At 40.1% G+C, this 18,481-nt stretch overlaps 1 protein-coding gene across 9 annotated transcripts in view; it reads left to right on the forward strand.

Moving 5' to 3' along the window:
* Positions 1-18,481, forward strand: part of KATNAL2 (katanin catalytic subunit A1 like 2) — an 85,983-nt gene that overhangs the window by 39,059 nt on the left and 28,443 nt on the right. For 4 of the 9 annotated variants that reach the window (XM_073343479.1, XM_073343480.1, XM_073343483.1 and 1 more), the window contains 5 exons: positions 544-635; positions 2,431-2,541; positions 15,570-15,732; positions 17,467-17,569; positions 17,932-18,343. In XM_073343479.1, the coding sequence (XP_073199580.1) occupies positions 544-635; positions 2,431-2,541; positions 15,570-15,732; positions 17,467-17,569; positions 17,932-18,071 (609 nt within the window). In that variant the 3' untranslated portion in view covers positions 18,072-18,343. Of the gene's footprint in view, positions 1-543; positions 636-2,430; positions 2,542-4,232; positions 5,376-15,569; positions 15,733-17,318; positions 17,570-17,931; positions 18,344-18,481 lie in introns of those variants that run through there. The other 5 variants (XM_073343481.1, XM_073343482.1, XM_073343487.1 and 2 more) reach the window with 5 other exon arrangements.

Consider the following 18,481-nt stretch of genomic DNA (forward strand, 5'->3'; position numbering starts at 1 on the left):
AAAGAAACCAACAACATTCTGTTGATTAGAATAATGTTCTCCTCAGGAAAAATAAGAATTTATTCTGATTAAGAGAATATTGTGTTTTGGGTTTGTTTTTTTTTGTCACTGGAATTTTTTTTATTTGTTTTTTTAAAATAAGGATTTGAGGGGGGAAAAACAAATGGAGCAGCAATAAAGGAAAAATATTTAATTTCTAGTAACAATTTAGGATTTCCCCAGAATCCTTCGATGGAATCCTTTTCTTATATCCCATTATTCTCCCTCTAAATCCTAGCCAAGTACACGGAAAGATTTAAATGTAAAGACAGGATTGTGTGTGTGTGTTCTTGATCTCTCCTTTTATAAACCTTTCAGAATTAAGGAAGAACTCTGGGATCCTCTACCAAGTCAGAACATTTATTTCATTCTTCCCCCAAAAAAGGTTTTTGTGATGTGTGCGCTAATTTGTATCATTATTTAGCTTTTGTATCAATGGCCCTTATCACCTTTTTGCTTGCCGCAGTTGTTAATTCTGTTTTGTGGATTCTTTTCTTTGAACAGGTGTTATTCGAACTTGCCCGATATCATGCTCCCTCCACAATTTTCTTGGACGAGCTGGAGTCAGTAATGAGTCAGAGAGGCAATCATCCTGGGTAATTGACGATTTAGCTGGCGATAGCTTCAAAATAATTCTTTTAAAGATCAACACTTACTAGTGCATTGACCCTGTTACCATTAGTTCAAATAAGGCCTGCACCTACTCTGTGAACTTCAATAGAAGCATGATTGGGCCCATAGAAAGACCTATAATTTAGATCCTATTGACAGAATAACTATTTTGAGTTGTATTTTAACTGTAATCATTTTGTTTTAGATTTAATTTTTTAAAAATAATTTTCTTTAAGCCCATTTTTAACCTGCAAGGCTCATGCCTGAATAATTCCAACAATAATCCACTATAAATCCATAGATATCCGAATAAGGGGTGGTACAGAAGAACACATGATGAGCAGCGTGGGATTAACTGGGATATGTTGGCCCAGGAAGAATATGAGTGGGAGAGGGGTACAAGAATACAGTTATGAATATCTTTTAAAATAAGAACTGGACTGGAGGAAACAGTGAAGGGATTCACAGAGGAGAATAAGAAGATGACCTTTGACTGCAACCTTTTGGATGGACTAGTTGGGGGTGACAGGGTGAGAGACAGTAAGGACAGAGAGGGAGGCAGTTGCATCACTGTGTAAAGAAATTACTAAAGCATGGACGGGATTTGTAGCAGCAAGAATGAAGCAACATTAATACTGCCATCCGTGACAATACACACAGTTAAAGTTTGAGAAAACTGATGGGATTGGGGGCAAAAACGATTTATAGATGTTGTTTTTATTACAGCATATGCATAGGGTGCCCTTTACAGAGGTTTCTAGATGCTTTGCATACCATGTCCAGGTGTTTATATGTGCTCATAAAGAATGTATACAGCACACTGTATTATAAAGATGCAACTTGTAAAATCACTGCCAATTAGTGGCTATAAAGTATAGGCCAGCTTTTGCACTCATACTTTTTTATAACTCTCCCTGACTCCAGTGAGTGGTAGATCAAAGTGGGATACATATCCAAGAATGAGGTTATTTTATTAAATATTGATACAGCACAATATGTCAAGATGACACTTTACAGAAATAAGACCTGAACTGCAGAGCATACACACTAGGCTTTCTTAGGGCTTGATCTTGCAAGGTGCTTAGCACTTTGGATCAGAGGCCTCAATCCAGCAAAGCACTTAAGCACTTGCTAAAATGTTTGACTGTATTGAGGCCAGAGTTCTTAGCACGTTGCAGGAACAAGCCCTTAAACCTCATCTTTTCTTAGGTGGGATTCCTAATCCTCTGTCTCAAAGAAGAATTTTTGGCTTTTACTGTTTCAGTTCTTCATGGTCTGTTTTCTTGGGAGCAGACAAAGACATGAAGTATATTAAATTCAGTAGTAAATGTCTTTCTGTGCCCATTTAAATTCTCTCACAAACTCTTCCGCTTTATACTAGTTGCACTGAATACATCAACAATGTTAGTATGTTAACTGCAACCTTTACCTCTGTAAGTTCTCCTACATAATGCTAACCCAAGGCTTAGCAACATTTCCCTCTAAATACTAACTGTGGTATTTACTCATTATTTTGTATTAATCTTCATGCAAAGATAAAACAAAATATATATTTTTCTTTTACTCCATTAATAGTGGATTTACTCCAGGGTAATGCACTGAAATGAGTACTGTTAAGTAATCATCAGGAAGCCTGACTTAATGCTTGGATGTTAGCTAAGAGTACTTAATCATGCTTTGAACTGGGACAAAACTGTGACTATGGGTCAGCTGCTGTGTCTTAATAAAGGTGATTGCATTAAAGCACTGAGCAAACAACATTTCTCTGAATCTTGATAGCGGTGAACACGAAGGAAGTCGGCGGATGAAAACAGAATTATTGGTGCAGATGGATGGCTTGGCCCGATCAGATGATCTTGTATTTGTTTTAGCAGCTTCCAATCTGCCATGGTAAGAGATCCAGAGAGTACATTTTGAATACATTTGCATGAGCCTCTAAGCACAGATAAAGATTTTATTTAGACTCTTGCAGAAAAAGCCTTGATATTTGGTTAAAGCATTTAAAGATTAATTTGGAGCTTTCACTTTTAAATTCTACAGTTCTTGCTATTTGTGCCACATGAGAATAATCCATAATCAAGTGGACATATGCTGGTGTGACCAGCTGCTAATATTTAAAATGGAGTATTTGACTTTATACCCAAGTTATTTACTATATTCAAGCTAAGAAGGGCTTCAGCATAGAACTGTAAGGTGCTTAAAACATCCAGTGCTTAGAAAGATACTCTATAAATAGGTTGGATTTTATTGGTATTAATATGTGACTTTTAAAAGTAGGGGGATAAAACCCTTCAGTTTCTTTAATTTCATTTAGATCTAGAAGAATAAATGGTCTGTTAATGGAAAATACAATATAGCATCATTTAGTGTCTTTCATACAAAATGTATCCTAAAACATCTAGAGTTCAGAAGGAATAGCAGAGGGAGAGAATAAATGAAATGCTATGGAGCTAGAAGATCCTTTCTTTCAGAAAAACCTGTGATATGAGGGTAGAGGGTAGGAAACTCAGCAAGATGGATTATTTAAGAAATCATCCATGCAGCTGGCAAAGCCCTTGTGGGGAATAGAGTGGGGTTCAGCAGGGAAGAGATGCATGGCAACAGGAAATAGCTAAGGAGGGTGCTGCTTTCCCCTAGCAGCATGACTTCAGCAGGGGAAATGTGATGCCCTTCGCTAAGTCCTCTGCAGTTGTGCAGTAGCTGCCAATGCAGGAGTGTGTCTCTGTGTTCTTATATTGTGCCCATCACCATAGCATCGATGGTCTAGGAAGCAGCATCGATTCCTAATGGGATACATTCGGGACAAGCTGGGGAACAGTGCCACAGAAAGTGGCTGATTCCTAACTCCATACATCTTCTTGCACCCAGACATCATGATCCCAATTTCTGTGGTGAACCTATATAAGGTCTCTTTTGTAGCTTCCCAGTGAAGACATGGGGAAAATGGAAGCAGAGGTAGTATTTTCCCCAGTCCTGTGCCCCCTAATGCATTTAGCCTGAATTGGGTTGCTTCAGGTCATATAAGCAGAAGAGGACTGATCTGGCCTCAGCCAAAGAGAGAGAGATGATGTATAGTTGAACTGTTCTGATTCTACTCAGCACATGTACATCCTACCCAGTTCAGTACAATGTTTTTCGTACTTGTGAATACCAATATAGTTTTCCTACAGAAGTTAGTTTATCTGTATTGCTTTATATGCCAAGTCTAATGACAGAAGTGGATGCAGGGAGAAAGCTGTTGTAGCCATGCACGAGACCAGTGGTTCTCAAATTGTGATCTGTGAAGCACTTGCTGGAGGTTTTCAGAGAGCTGGCAGATCACATGGTGTTGGTTTCTCCTTTATTTCCTACTACTAAAATGAATTTAAAAGATGGCAGATATATTGAATGCTTCCCTAGCATTACTTTCCCCTTTGAGCAAGTGCTGTAGTTGATATGTGATCATGAATTGAAGGAGAGGTGATCCATGGGGTCATGAATGAAAGGGAAGGGCAAGACAATCTGTATTAAACTATAGCGCACAGTACGAAAACGTTGAGGACCCCTCGGCCAAACAAAAAGCTTCTGTTTCTACTCAACAGATGTTCACAGAAAAGTCTCCGTATTAATCAATGACTCTTCAGTTTTACATAACAGTGGCAGCGCACAAAATCTGACTGAGAAGCACATCCATTTCTGTAGCACTTACTTAGCTATGCATTGTGACAACCACATAATGATGCCATCTGAAAGTGGCTCAAGATGAGTGAGGGCTCCACACCCACAAGAACCACATGTTTTGTTGCTGGCTTTTTTATTTTGATTGGTGGTTCTCTGGCTGATTTTCACAAGGACACCCTAGGGGCATTTGTTGGAAGAGCCTCATTCTGTGACTGGAGATCCTTGGTCTATGACTGGTGAGTTGTCATTTATACTGCAGCATACAGTTTGTCTGAACGACTGCGGTCAATGTATCTACAACTGCTTTCATTCAAATGAATGTGAAAAATCCTTAAATTACAATGCATAATTTAATTCACTTGTACAAATCTGTGTTTTACATCATCTCTGTCATGACCCATTTTATATCCTCTTGGAAAGTTTTCACTAATACTTTATTCCCCACCAGAGTTGGAACTAATTTATCCCTTTGTAGGCACTTTCATCAGAAAGGCCAAGGACACAGTGGCCACCGAGAATGAACTCCCCTCTTAACCTATATGTGGTTTCTCCAAGTCAGGATTGAGGCAGGTAGAGTTTTCAAATGCACCTAAATTACTTACGTGCCTGTCCAGTTTTCATAAGTGTCGTAGGCACTTAGAAGCTTAAATCTGATTGAAACTCAGTGGGACTTAGGAATTTAAGTCACTTAAGTGCTCTTGAAGATTTTATCCTGCATGTTTTACCTGCTGTGGAATAAATAGACAACTTCAACCTCATAACAGCACTTTCTGTGAGCGTTAAATGATAAAATGAACAAATCAATTAACACAAAGGTCTCTGCATTCTCTTTTCATCCTTATATATAATGGTTGGTGATTCTGTGGTTACATGCACAATAAAAATCAAAATCAAAACCATCACCTGCCTTTTATGCATTTAATTGCAATACTTATTATGGCACATTCTGTGCTGACTTACTGTTTGGGCAATCCTGTAGATTTAAATCCGTGCAGAATCTGGCCTGTTTTGTATTACAATACATACAAGAAAAATAGATCAGAACAGGATTAATTCCAGTCTAAAACCACTAATATCCAATTGTTTAAGAAAATACTTTGATAAGTAGCTATTGCACATGCAAATAATTATCTTTTGAGGTGAATGGTTAATATATTAATAGCCCATTTCTCCCTATGTGGTTTATAAGTAATGCACTATAAAAATGGTAATTTATTACAGCATCACTACCCTTTTAAAAAAAAAAAAAAAAGCCTTGAACAACCCATAATTCCTTTTCATGCTCAATTGCTGAAGTAGTCCTTGAGGTAGCTAAGCTTCATGCAGCAGTACAATATTAAAGGATGTTCAGTCTCTTTAGAAAAGTCAAGTCTTCATGCCTATGCACACTAGTTGAGACTGTCAGAAGCCGTTGTGACGTTGCACACCATCTGTTTTATGGAAATATGCTTATGAGTGTGAATATGATGTAACTGGAATTGCTTTATGCAAAAGGCCTCTTTAAAGTATCGTAACAGGTTATAAACTACTGAATATATTCCTCCTATTTTGTACGCATGTATCATTCTTGTATCTGAAGCTAGAAATATGAACTATAACTCAGAGGTCCTATTGCAATTATGCAAAGTGTGGGCCATTAATGGTGGTTTAGAATCTTGATGGCTCCCACTGTCTAGGACAATTGGTTGTAAATGGTTTATTTACCTGCAAGCCTTCCTGTGTGCATGTGGGCCAACTCAGGAAGAATGGAGACTAGGGGTCTTACAGTGACATATGACCATGTCACATGATATTGGAATCCAGCTTAATCTTTGTACTTTTCCATTGATGAGGTGGGGGTGGGGACAAGCACAAACAAAAGATTCCCGTCTTATGCCAAAGCTATAAAACGGGGTGGAGCTGAACAAAGAGGGCTGTCAGTCATGACAGAATCTCTGCTTACCACCTGAGATGTCTGCTGGATTTAACAAAGACTGGACCAGGGGAAAGGATTGGGCCCAGACTAGGAAGGAGTCTAGACTGTGAAAGAAGCTTACTGGAGCATCTTTGAGGGTGAGATATTACCTGTAATCAGCTTCTTAATTTACTAGGCTTAGACTTGCGTGTTTTTGTTTTATTTTGCTTTGTGACTTACTTTGTTCTGGCTGTTATTACTTGAAACCACTTAAATCCTACTTTTTATACTTTATAAAATCACTTTTGTTTATTAACAAACCCAGAGAAAGTTATTAATACCTGGGGGAGCAAACAGCTGTGCATATCTGTCTATCAGTGTTATAGAGGGCGAACAATTTACAAATTTACCCTGTATAAGCTTTATACAGAGTAAAATGGATTTATTTAGGGTTTGGATCCCATTGGGGTCTGGGTGCTGGAGACAGGTAACCTGCTGAGCTGTTTTTAATTGTCTGCAACTTCGGGAGCATGGCCCAGACCCTGGGTCTGTGTTGCAGCAGGCTGGCATGTCTGGCTCAACAAGGCAGGGTTCTGGAGTCCCAAACTGGCAGGGAAAACTGGCTCAAAGGTAATTTCAGCACATCAGGTGACAGTCCTAAGGTGATCTCTGCGGCCGAACCCGTCACAGCTGTAAGATGGAGTCTAGAGACAGCAGGATGCCTGGCCTCTGTTGAGGCAACCGTGAGAGTAACCTCCCTCAGTTTGTTTTCTAGACAAAAAGATCATCATATGCATCTGATCTTTGTATGTGATTCATAATCTCATTATGAGAATAGCTGTGCTAAAGTGACAATACAGTTTTGACTATTTCAGCATTTAGTTTTGGACCACTTCACACTCCAGAAATGATACAAAGTTTGTACAAGTGACCACTTTCACATGTAAAAACGTACAATTCAAAATTGCCCATTTTGATTCCAAAATTAACGTACGTTCAAAGTAGATTTAGAAACTTGGAATTTGGAAATATTTGAATTTTTCAGTATATATTAAAAAAAAGACTACAGGCACTTGCATCTGAAATAGTCCCAATTTCAAGCAGAAAACCCTGAAATTTCAAGAAATTACACTATTCTAAAAGATTAAATAAAATACCAAGACATTTTCAGTGGGACTACTTGTGTGTCAAGTTACTCATGTATAGATGTTTGGAGGACTGGGACATAAATAAGGATTTTAAAAGTCTGTGTGAAATCTGGTTCCATTGAAGTCAGTGGCAAAGTTCTCACTGACTTTAGTGGGGCCAGGATTTCACTCTATAACTCTAGGCACCCAGGGCCAGATTTTCAAAAAATCTCAGCACCCAGCAGTTGCCAGCGAGACCCTTCGCAGCCAGGTCTGCAAAAGCACTCAGCAATCAGAGGACTGAAATCTTGTGAAAACTTGGCAACTTATTTTTGGAGCTGATGTTTTCTCAGAATCTGTCCCCCAGTTTTGAAAGTCTTGCCTTTTGAAGTTTTAGAATTTCATTTCAGAATTTTTAAAAACCTCTAAATACTGGTCAGATTTTGCCCTCCATTACACCCAAGCAACATGGGTGTACTCTCACTGGCTTGCATGGGTACAAAGGAGGGAAGAACTGGGCCTAGAGCACTAGATGGAGACTTCTGAAAATATGAATAAATTTAATTTAGAAACCTGCTTTAAGTAGGTGAAACTCCATTGAAATCCGTGTTACCTGCTCACACCCGCACCATGTATACTGGTCTTTTTTTTTATTTTTCTTAAATACTTGTTGGGCTATGTTCAGTCCTAGTGTAAGACCACAGGGCTGAATTTATATGCGAATAGTTTTGCATGTGAATTGGGCTTTTGGCCCGAGGAGGTAGTGGAGTATAGAAGGGAGATGGAGTGGAAATAATGGGAACAAAGTAGTACAATAGGGCAAACAGGAAGTAGTATATTTGGAAGGAATTGGAGCATTGTTCTTACTCATTTTCTTTGGATTCATATTTATTTTTATACACTGAGGGGGAAGGTTTGTGGAACCAAGAATGGCCAAGTACTAATCCTCATTATCATATTGACTTCTTCTGTAAATTTGGGAAGTCAATCAGCACATCTGTGTCCCCTTCCCTTCCCTGCCCCCCCAACAAATCTATAGATAATACTAGCCACATCACATGTTAAACAGGTGATGCTGCACACATACACACAGTAAACTAGTTGAGGTGTGGAGAAGGCCTTGAAGAGTTAAAGCATTATATAAGTGTCAAGTATTATTCGTTAGCTCTTGTATGTCCGTTGTTTTCCCTTAGTTATGTAATTAAAGAATGTATTACCCAGCAGTGCATTTAGTGAGTTGTATTTATTTCATGTATTTGACCTACATATATGTACCAGATTTGGTGGTGGTGAAGAAGGCTGATAACAATGATTTGTACTTTTGTAGTGCTGTTTGGTCAGCTGTTGATCACAAAGGTGGGTAAAATGGCTTTGGAAGAGGGAGTTACCCTTGTCTCCCACTTTACAGCTGGAGGTGACTGAAGCACAGAAAGATTGTTACTTGCCCAAGGTCATAGAGAGACAATTGCAGAGTTAGGAGTAGAAGCTAGGTTTCCTGAGTCACAGCCCCATGCTCAGCCTAGTAGACCACGGTTGTCTCTCTTGAGGGGAGGAGTTTAATTCAGCAGCAGCTCTTCCCTTTGGGACAGTATGCTGAGCTCTTGTCCTAATTTGCTCTTGGGATTTGTAGTCCAGGAGATACCTGGCTAATACCAAGTTATACTGTGTGTCTCACAAAAATTAGGATACAGCCCTAAGTGTCATTTTAAATATTTTTTTATTCCCCACTTTTTCAGCCTTGTACTGAACTAGATTTTAAAAGATTTGTTTATTTTGGATGGTTGTTGATCCGATGAAAAATTAATACCAAGATGCTCTTAGTTGAATGGAAAAGAAGTCAAAACAAAGCGCTTTATGCATTCTTATCTACATTGCAGTATTTGTTATAAAGCTTATTGATCTTTCCATTCCATTCAGCAATCCCTCCTTGCTGCCCAGCCTGGCTTCCTGTTACTCATCACAAAGCAGTGTGGTTTATTGACAAGTTACTTGTTGAAATGATTAAACATAATTAAATAAAATTAAGGCTTTGTTAACTAAAAGATAAAGTGATCCTTAACTATGCTGTTTTCCCCCCAGTACCTTTGAAGTCTTTCCTAACTTATTGATTAGTTTAATTTACTAGCACAGAATAGGATTATTTGCCCTTCCCACCCAGGCAATGGTCAAAATGTAGGTGCGGGGACATAGCATTGATTAACGAACAGCTCTGAGGGAAGAAGTCAAAGTACTAATGGTACATTGAGAGGTACTTTCTTTTCCATAAGTGTGCTGACAAAGATGGGGTCAAGGACAGCTAGACCACAGAATCAAAGTCAGGCCCAGAATTACCCTCTGCTAATAAGGTCCTTGCCTTCAGTAGATTGCAGGGCCCTAAGCTCCTTTCTGCTCTAAGAGATAGATGGAAGCAAATAAAAGTCAAAACAGGCAGAAAAGATACGGGTGCAGATATGGGTGTGCCGCACAAACAAAGCAGGTGCTGTCTCTCCCCAGAAACACCTCAAGCCAGCCCCGCATGGTCAGGACTTCACAGCCCTGGAACTGTTTGGGCAGGACGGAGAACCCTTACTCTTTGTTGCATTCCCTTCCCAAACCAGTGGGAATACTACCAGTAAGCGCAGTAGGAGCTAGTACTCCACAGAGCACTGCTTTTGCAACATTACTATTATTAACCAAGCACCATATCATATCCTCCTGTGGGGGGAAAAAACTATGGGTAGAGGGTTCTGTTTTTCCCTCAAGCAATCCCCAGCTCGTGCTCTCCTCAATAAGAAGCGTTGTATGTATTTAAATGGAATAAAGGCCCCACTGAGTCAAAGGTGTTAACACTACTCTGTCCAACTTTAAACAGTTGTATAACAAGTTTCGTGGGTGTGGGGAGGGGGAGGGTTGGTATACAGAGACCTCAGCTTGCAACCACACCATTAAAAATCCTTTAAAACCTTTTGTTAAAGATGCAATATGTAAGATTAGAGATACAGAAAAGGAAAAACAGTTGAAGTACTTAAAATGTAAATGATTGTCAGGCTTTCATTTCAAAAACCTCTCCTGTGCCTTTTAGCTGAAGAGAATTTGTAGAAGGAAACCAAGATGTTTACCAGTCTTTTAGATGGTCATAACTGTCCTGTTTGGGGTAAAGAGAAGAATTTTGTTGAGGGGGCTAGAGCAGTTGTTAAATCCTGGTCCCATTTCCTAGAAGGCAAAAGAGACACGTGCAGAAGAAAGAAAATGTAGCTTCTGTCTCTGGTGTTGATTCTCATTAGCAAACTCACTGCTGAGAAACACAGGCACAGCACACAGTCTGATCAGCCACTCTGAGATCTGGCAAACTTGTAGAAGCATCAGGTTTTTTTAGGCATTGCATTTAGCCTCCCCTTTCTGGTCACAGACTTACAGCAGTGTTGCAAAATACATGGTTTTGGCCAGCTCAGCTGCACTCTTATTAGAGAGAAGGAAAAAGGCAAGTGATAAGAAAGAGATATAAGGTGGGGAAGGAAGAGAACACACATGGAGAGGGATGTGACAAACTTACATCCCCCCTGGTAACTGGGATTTAGCCAGAGGATGCAGAGGTTGCAGTGTCATATGGCACCCCCTCTCTGGCTGGGTCTGATCAGGCCATCTCTCAGATTAGGACGATGAAGGCCTGAGGTCTTAGGTGGTGGTGGTGGTGGTGGTAGCAGCAGCTTGCTCTTTCTCCATCTTTCAGTCAGCCAGCATCACAGCCAGGCTTTCCCCTCCAAAATCTCTTTCTGAGGACCTGAAAAGGGGAGTGATGGGCAGAATAGCCCATCCCATCATTATTTAGTCCATCAGTTAGGCCTAATTTCAATTACTACACAGAATACACAGAATACAAAGACACATTTCATAGTGTCGACATACCCTAAGTCTAGTTGGAAATGCTGTGCCTAGATGTTCTGCTGTCAGCCAACTGTTCTGCACAGACTGTGGAACATATTTTGAGGCTCTATGGGTGTGGCTTCTCTGCAGAAGTAACTGGTGATCAGCAACCTGGTCCAAACACCCAGGTTAGCCTAGTCCAGGTGAGACCAGCCATACCTGAGTTACTGTGCCCTGCGTGGTGCTGCAACCCATGCCCTCAATGTGTGTCACTGGGACATCTGGGGGCATATCCCATGGTTCTCTGTGATGCAGTAAGCTGAGGCGCTTTACGATTCTTTCCCACTGAATTGTGGGAGAATTCAGAACTTGTCTTTTCTTCGGGACACACGGGACATTATAGGACCATTGACAGTCCGGTGGTTTGGCCTTCATCCTCACTGCAAAGTGGGCATGTCAAAGGTTATGTCTGAACATCACCCCCTGGGGATGAACGCAGGCACCTTACTGACCTCATACATCATTCCCTAGCCAACAGCAGGCCCCTGGTCTGGCTCTGGGGCTGGCCCTCTGGCTGGCTCTCTTAGCAATTCCACCCAATCCAGGGGACATAACGCATTCCAAACATGAAGAAAGATTGTTCTTCTTTGAGGGATGGTCCCTATGTGGATTTCAAACATGAGGGCATATGCCAGCATGTCTGATCTCAGAGGGCTCAGGCTGGCAGTGCTCTAGGTCTGCTTCTTTCAGACTGCCTCCCGCACTGGCCTGAGTTCCTCCCTTTTGAAGGGCCCTCCCCCAGGCCTGACAAGCTGCACAGGTGCAGCAGGGGTTGGGGCTGATTGTGACCCCAGGAGTTCTTTAACCTCTTGTTGACTGGGCAGGGGATATGTGCCCCACCACAAAATGTTACTAGTCCAAAGTGAAAGTGGCAATCGGGCTTTAGCCTACTGGGCCAGCTAGCATGGGTGAAAGCACCACCTCACACAGCTGAGAGATTTGCCTGTGTGGAGAGGGGTTAGGAGCAACACCCAAATAAGAACCTGAGTTAATTCTGCAGTGAAGACTTATCCTAAATGCAGGCTTGGACGCTAGGCATTTACTTGAGAACCTAGATGTAGCCAGGCTAAAGGACTGTCATTGCAGGTCAAGGGGCAGATCTCCACCTGGTGTAAATTGTATTCAGTAGAGCTATGATAACTTACACCAGCTGAGGATCTGCACCAACAGGATTTCTAGCGTTCACAGCTCTGCTTCCTCAGGCTAGATGTGGACCACTGACTTTCCAAAACTAAGTCACAACATGAGAGAGCACCCGGCTGAGGAGGCATCCCAGCATATGTGACTCCTTTCTTTGTTTCATAAACATTTCTCAGATAAACTCAGCTTGAGGTAGGTGACATAAACCCCTTATGCTGGTCAGACAGACATGTCCGAGTAAGAGAGAATTAAATGTGAGTTTGCATAGAAATCCATTTTAAATTCCTAGCCAAGTACATCCCTTGTGAGGCAATGCATTGGTATGGGCGGGTGGGGAGGAGACACAAGATTTCTCTTTCGGCTTTGGTGTCTGTTCCAAAAAAGTCCTTGTGGTGGGTGAAATTCACCCCTGAGCAAAAGAAATATGCAAGGCCTAGGCACCACTTAAGGCCTAGTTATCTGTTGGCTCGCTGTTAGTCATATACAATAAATATAACTCAAACTGGCAACAAGTCTCAATAAAAATATGCATTGATTTTTAAAGTTCTCTTATTTATTTATCAGGCCTCGAGAAGAGGTGCTCCAGTGTATTTGAATGAATTTCCCAGCTCTTCTTTAAGATCTGAATTGGCTGGGTATTTTTTTTTCAATTTGTGTTTACTCAGTCTTTGCCTGCAAGCACATCTAACAACACTCGTGAACCTGATCGGTTCTTTTCTAAGGTGCTGAGTACTACTGCTCCCAGTGACTTCAATGGGAGCTGTTGAGTGCTAAGTATTTTTGAACACTTGTTAAAGCACTTAAATGTAGATATAGGAACTTAATTTAGGCATCTGTTTAAAAAAAATTAGGACTGTTGATTAATTGCAGTTAACTCACACAATTAACTCAAAAAAACTAATCGCAATTTTAAAAAATTAATTGCAGTTTTAATCGCACTGTTAAACAATAGAATACCAATTGAAATTTATTAAATATTTTTGGATATTTTTCTACATTTTCAAATATATTTATTTCAATTACTACACAGAATACAAAGTGTACACTGCTCACTTCATATTATTTTTGATTACAAATATTTGCACTGTAAAAATGATATACAAAAGAAATAGTATTTTTTCAGTTCACCTCATACAAGTACTGTAGTGCAATCTCTTTATCGTGAAAGTGCAACTTATAAAAGTAGATTTGTTTTGTTTTTGAGTGCAGTTAAGTAACAATGTTAAACTTTAGAGCCTATAAGTACACTCAGTCCTACTTCTTGTTCTGCCAATCGCTAAGACAAACAAGTTTGTTTACATTTATGGGATATAATGCTGCCTGCTTCTTATTTACAACGTGTTGTAATTGAAATCAGTATATTTGAAAATGTAGAAAACATCCAAAAATATTAAAATAAATGGTATTCTATTTTTAATAGAGCAATTAATTGCGATTAATTTTTTTAATTGCTTGACAGCCTTAAAAAATTATTTACCAGTGGGAAATGCTATTTATTATTAAACAAATTACATGAGCAATCTCCAACAGTGATAGAAGTAGGATTCACTGTTAGGTCAAAAGTCTGTTGTAGATAAGCATTTTGAGCTCACAGTAACTTAACTGGGTGTTTTCCATACATAGTGCCCTAGACATCACTGCAAAATTCCATAGCATCCCATTTACACTGCTCACCAAGGGCCAAATTCTGCTATTTGCATGAATGTATTAATCTTACATGCAGTGAAGGGACCCTGGTTCCATTGAAGTCAATGGCAAAATTCTTATTACTTCCACGGGGCAACGATTTCACGCTAGGAGTCAGAAAGGGAAGAGCAAACTCATGGTGCTTTGTTTAAGCCCTGCCTACAATCCCAAATTCCACCAATATCCTGGAATAGCTTGCTGTCTCTGCTAAAATGATAAGCATGATATGGTGTGGTGATATAGGTTGCTATAATTAGGGTTCAGAGTCAGGAATGTGCAATTATTCACAGTGCTTTTGTTTCACTCAGTCTGTCTGGCTGTTTGCACTGAACAAGGTACCTCTAAGTCAATTTCGCACTTAAAAGGTTTTCGTTGCAATCATAAGGACTAGAAAATGTTTTAAAATGAACACCTGAATTCTACAGGAATGGAGTACACAGTAGAAGATTGGAGAACTTGTAGGTTTATTATTATATGCACGACACCTGATTAACTGAGATGTGAATTGATTTTTATTTAGACAGGTTATTTTTGTTAATACTTAAGCTCAAAAGCTTGAAAAACAGTTAGGAGAAAAGAGGTCTTTTAAAATAGATTAACACCCCCAGCCTTTGGCTTAAGGGCTGAGAAAACCTCACACACAGGATACATGAGACTTCCAAGGAATCCTCCAGGATAACCAAGACTTGACAGTATTAATATTTTTTAGGAAAAAAGAAGCAGAAAGAAAATAAAATATTTTAAAAGTTAAAAACTCTTTCAGGCCTTCTTTACGCATCACAAAGAAGCAAAAATACCAATATGGGGCACATATCAATTTTTGTCTTTTTCTTTGCAAATCATCTTTAATAATCTGAGATTACTAGTGTTTTCAGCACCTTGGCACCTTTCTCTTTCAATGGTTTGCCTATTCTCTGCAGCTTTTACTAAGGATGCTCAGCCCTGTGGGGAATATTATTACTATTTATTTGTATTCCCATAGCACCTAGGAGCCCTAGTCATGAACCAGGACCGCTTTGTGCTAGGTGCAAACACATTAAAAAAAATGGCATGTGCCCCAAAGGGTTTATAATCTAGTTTTTGCATTTATTGCACCTTTCATCTGAAGATCTCTGAGCAATTAGTTAATCCTCACAACATGCCTGAGAGATGAGTTGTAGTGTCCTCATTTTACAAAACGGGTGACCCAAGGCATAGAGAGGTGAAGTGACTTGCTCAAGGCCAGACAGTGAACTAGTAGCAGAACCAGGAAAAGAACCTACAACTCTTGACTCCATATTCCAGGTCCCTAGATCATGAGTCAGGAACCACACAGGTAGAGTTAACTGGCAACAATATGGGGTGGTGATGATGAATTACTATTTTATAACCAGGTTGAAAGGATCACCAGTAGCTTTGAAAATGCAAAGTGGCTTCCCGCAACAAGCAGCTTAGTTTTCAGAAGTCCAGCATCTGTACAAACACACCACCTTGCTGAGAAGACTTAGCCCCATTTTCTTCTTCTTTAGGGAATTAGATTATGCCATGTTGCGACGGCTGGAGAAGAGGATTTTGGTTGACCTCCCAAATAAAGAGGCACGACAGGCTATGATTCAGCACTGGCTACCCCCTGTGAGCAACAGTAGAGGAGTGGAGCTGAGAACAGAGCTGGAGTACAGCTTGCTAGGTCAGGTGAGAAGACAGCGAAGTGGGTGCAATTCACCACTGGTAACTCAGACTCCTGAAGTCTTTCAGCAAGGGAACTGTGGGAATGTGGTGAGCCTGATTCTGCTGTCATTGAAACAGATGTGAACTATACATGCTACAAGTAGCAACTATAAACATGGTAGCCGGGTGAAAGGGAATAAAGCTCAAGTTATGAAGGTGAATGATGGGAGGCTTAGGGACTCTTCCTACAAGGGGACATCAGTGAGAGCTGGAGGTATTGAACTTGTCTCAGTAGGTGAAATCACCAGTTTCGCATGACTCAACTTGGAAGTCAGAGAGTATTTTGATGCCAGTATTGGGTCAACTTTTCACTGTTTCAGATGTAAACACAGAAAAAAATTACTATAACTGTATACCTCTGGCCCTTCCTACCACCACAGTAGGGTCTTTCCGTTTATATTGGAGATGAGCATGGTACAGCACTCTGCTGAGTAGGAAGAATTTGTCATGGATCTAGTGCAGTATGAAGGAGCATCAATAAAGTGAAAAGGCTCACCAGGGCATCAATCTCCAAGAGCTCAGATATTTTCCTTACAGAGCCTGAATTCAGGCTGTCGTCACCCATAAACTCTGCTGAGAATAGCTAATACGTGCTCAGCTGACCATGGTTTAGTTCTGTTCATAGAGACATACAGCATATTTCAGTTTCTATTTCAAAAATATTCTGTCTATGAAATTGAAACATAATGCTTAATATTTAACAAATACAATGCACTAGAACTGCAAACATAGGGTTGTAGAACCAGCTGTCGATTCTTGTGAGCCTTTGGCCCTGTCCACGCTGGACAGAACAGTGCTACCTGTGTTACAGCTAGCCCCGTTCTTATCCAAATGTGGCATGATTATCAGCTGAATCACTGGCTGGAACTAGAACCTCATTATGTACAGCTTGGTACAAGCTCTGCCTTGCTATGCTCTCAGGATGGTTGGGTTTTCATTTAAAGATGATTACACAGGGCCAGGATTTTTAAGTTAATGGCAAGCATTTGCTAACACACATTTGTATACATCCATTCCTTTATGCCTGTGCCAATTGGTTATTTGGGCACATGCTTTGCCGGTTGAGTGCATAGGATGCACACAAATATCAGATGTGTATATGTATATGTGTGTGTGGGAAGTAGACGTGCACTGAAGGAGGTGTGCAGTTGTGCATGCCTAAAGACTTGTCTACACACAACCTGGCACCAAAATCCTTTTATTTCACACTTGTTATTTTTGTGTGTGGACTCTCTTTATTTCGGATTAAGATGCTCTTAACCCAAAATAAGAGTATCCACATTCAGATTTGCAAAAGATGGAAAGCAAAACAGTTATTTGGGCGCAGGTTTTTTGCAGAGCAGCCCTAATGTTGTGCCTAGAGGCGCATTGTACTAGGCACTGGACAGAAACATAGAGCATAATCTAGAGCCCATTAAAGCCAGTGAAAAGACTCCCATTGACTGCAGTGGGCTTTGGAGCGGGTCCATAATGAGTTTACAATCAAAATAGATAAGACAGACGGGGTGGGAAACAGACACAGAGAGATGAAGACTTTATTTTACCTGCAGAAAACTCTCCTTGAAAAAACAAATGCGTGATTTGCTAACACCTGCATACAGCAACTCTGCATTCAAACGAACAATGAAGTAACATGAGAGTATACACATCCATCGCATGCAATAATTCATAATCCTGTGAATTGCGATCTTGTATTAGGAGACAGAAGGATACTCTGGCTCTGATGTTAAATTGGTCTGCAAGGAAGCAGCTATGCGGCCAGTGAGGAAAATCTTCAATGCTCTTGAAAATCATCAGCCAGGTACAATAGCTCTTATAGAGAATCCTATGTGAGAAATGCTGATCTGTCGTTGTAACACTAGGCATTATATATTCACGTACCAGTAGGTGGAGCTCTCTTATTTGCTTAGAAAAGTTTTAAACTGTATGTTTGTAAAAACCTAATTAAGCCAACATTTCCAAAACTCAGGTCATCTCTTGAAGCTGTCATTCGCTGTGCACTGAACACAATGAGAACCATTTTCTCTCTTGCTATGTCCAATCTTCTGTTTAGTGTATTAACCGTTAAGTATGTTGCATTATGCACTGGCTTAAAGAGAGCACCTCTTAGCACTGATCAGCATCTCATTCACTTTCAGCATTTGGTCAATTTTCTCTCTCCAGGTAGCAGTAATTTACCCGAACTCCGACTGGACACGGTCACCACAGCAGATTTCCTGGATGTGATCGCTCACACCAAGCCCTCAGCAAAGAATTTAAGTCAGAAGTACACAGCCTGGCAGAGAGATTTTGAATCTGTTTGAAATAGCTTTAGACTTTGAAATCAAAGATACCCACTATCCAAAACGGCATCTGTGATTGGGGTTCAGCTACAGATAGAGGGACTGAACTATGATGGAAAAGGAATTATTAATTTTTTTCTTCAGAAAACTGAATAAGAGAATCTGTACTTCAAAATCTGCAAGGTGCATTTTTAATTTACCATGTTCAATGATAATTAGAAATTGGTATTCTTTATGGAAAATTAATGTCTACAGTGAATATGCAATGAAGATTCTAGCACTAATTTTATGCATAAACCTTATAAATTGACCAGTCTTGCACAATCTTCATTCATTACAAATGATTTTCACTTCTTAGCCCTGGTCTACACTAGGACTTTAGATCGAATTTAGTAGCGTTAAATCGATGTAAACCTGCACCTGTCCACACG

This window comes from Lepidochelys kempii, chromosome 5 (assembly GCF_965140265.1).
Source record: "Lepidochelys kempii isolate rLepKem1 chromosome 5, rLepKem1.hap2, whole genome shotgun sequence".
NCBI lineage: Eukaryota > Metazoa > Chordata > Testudines > Cheloniidae > Lepidochelys > Lepidochelys kempii.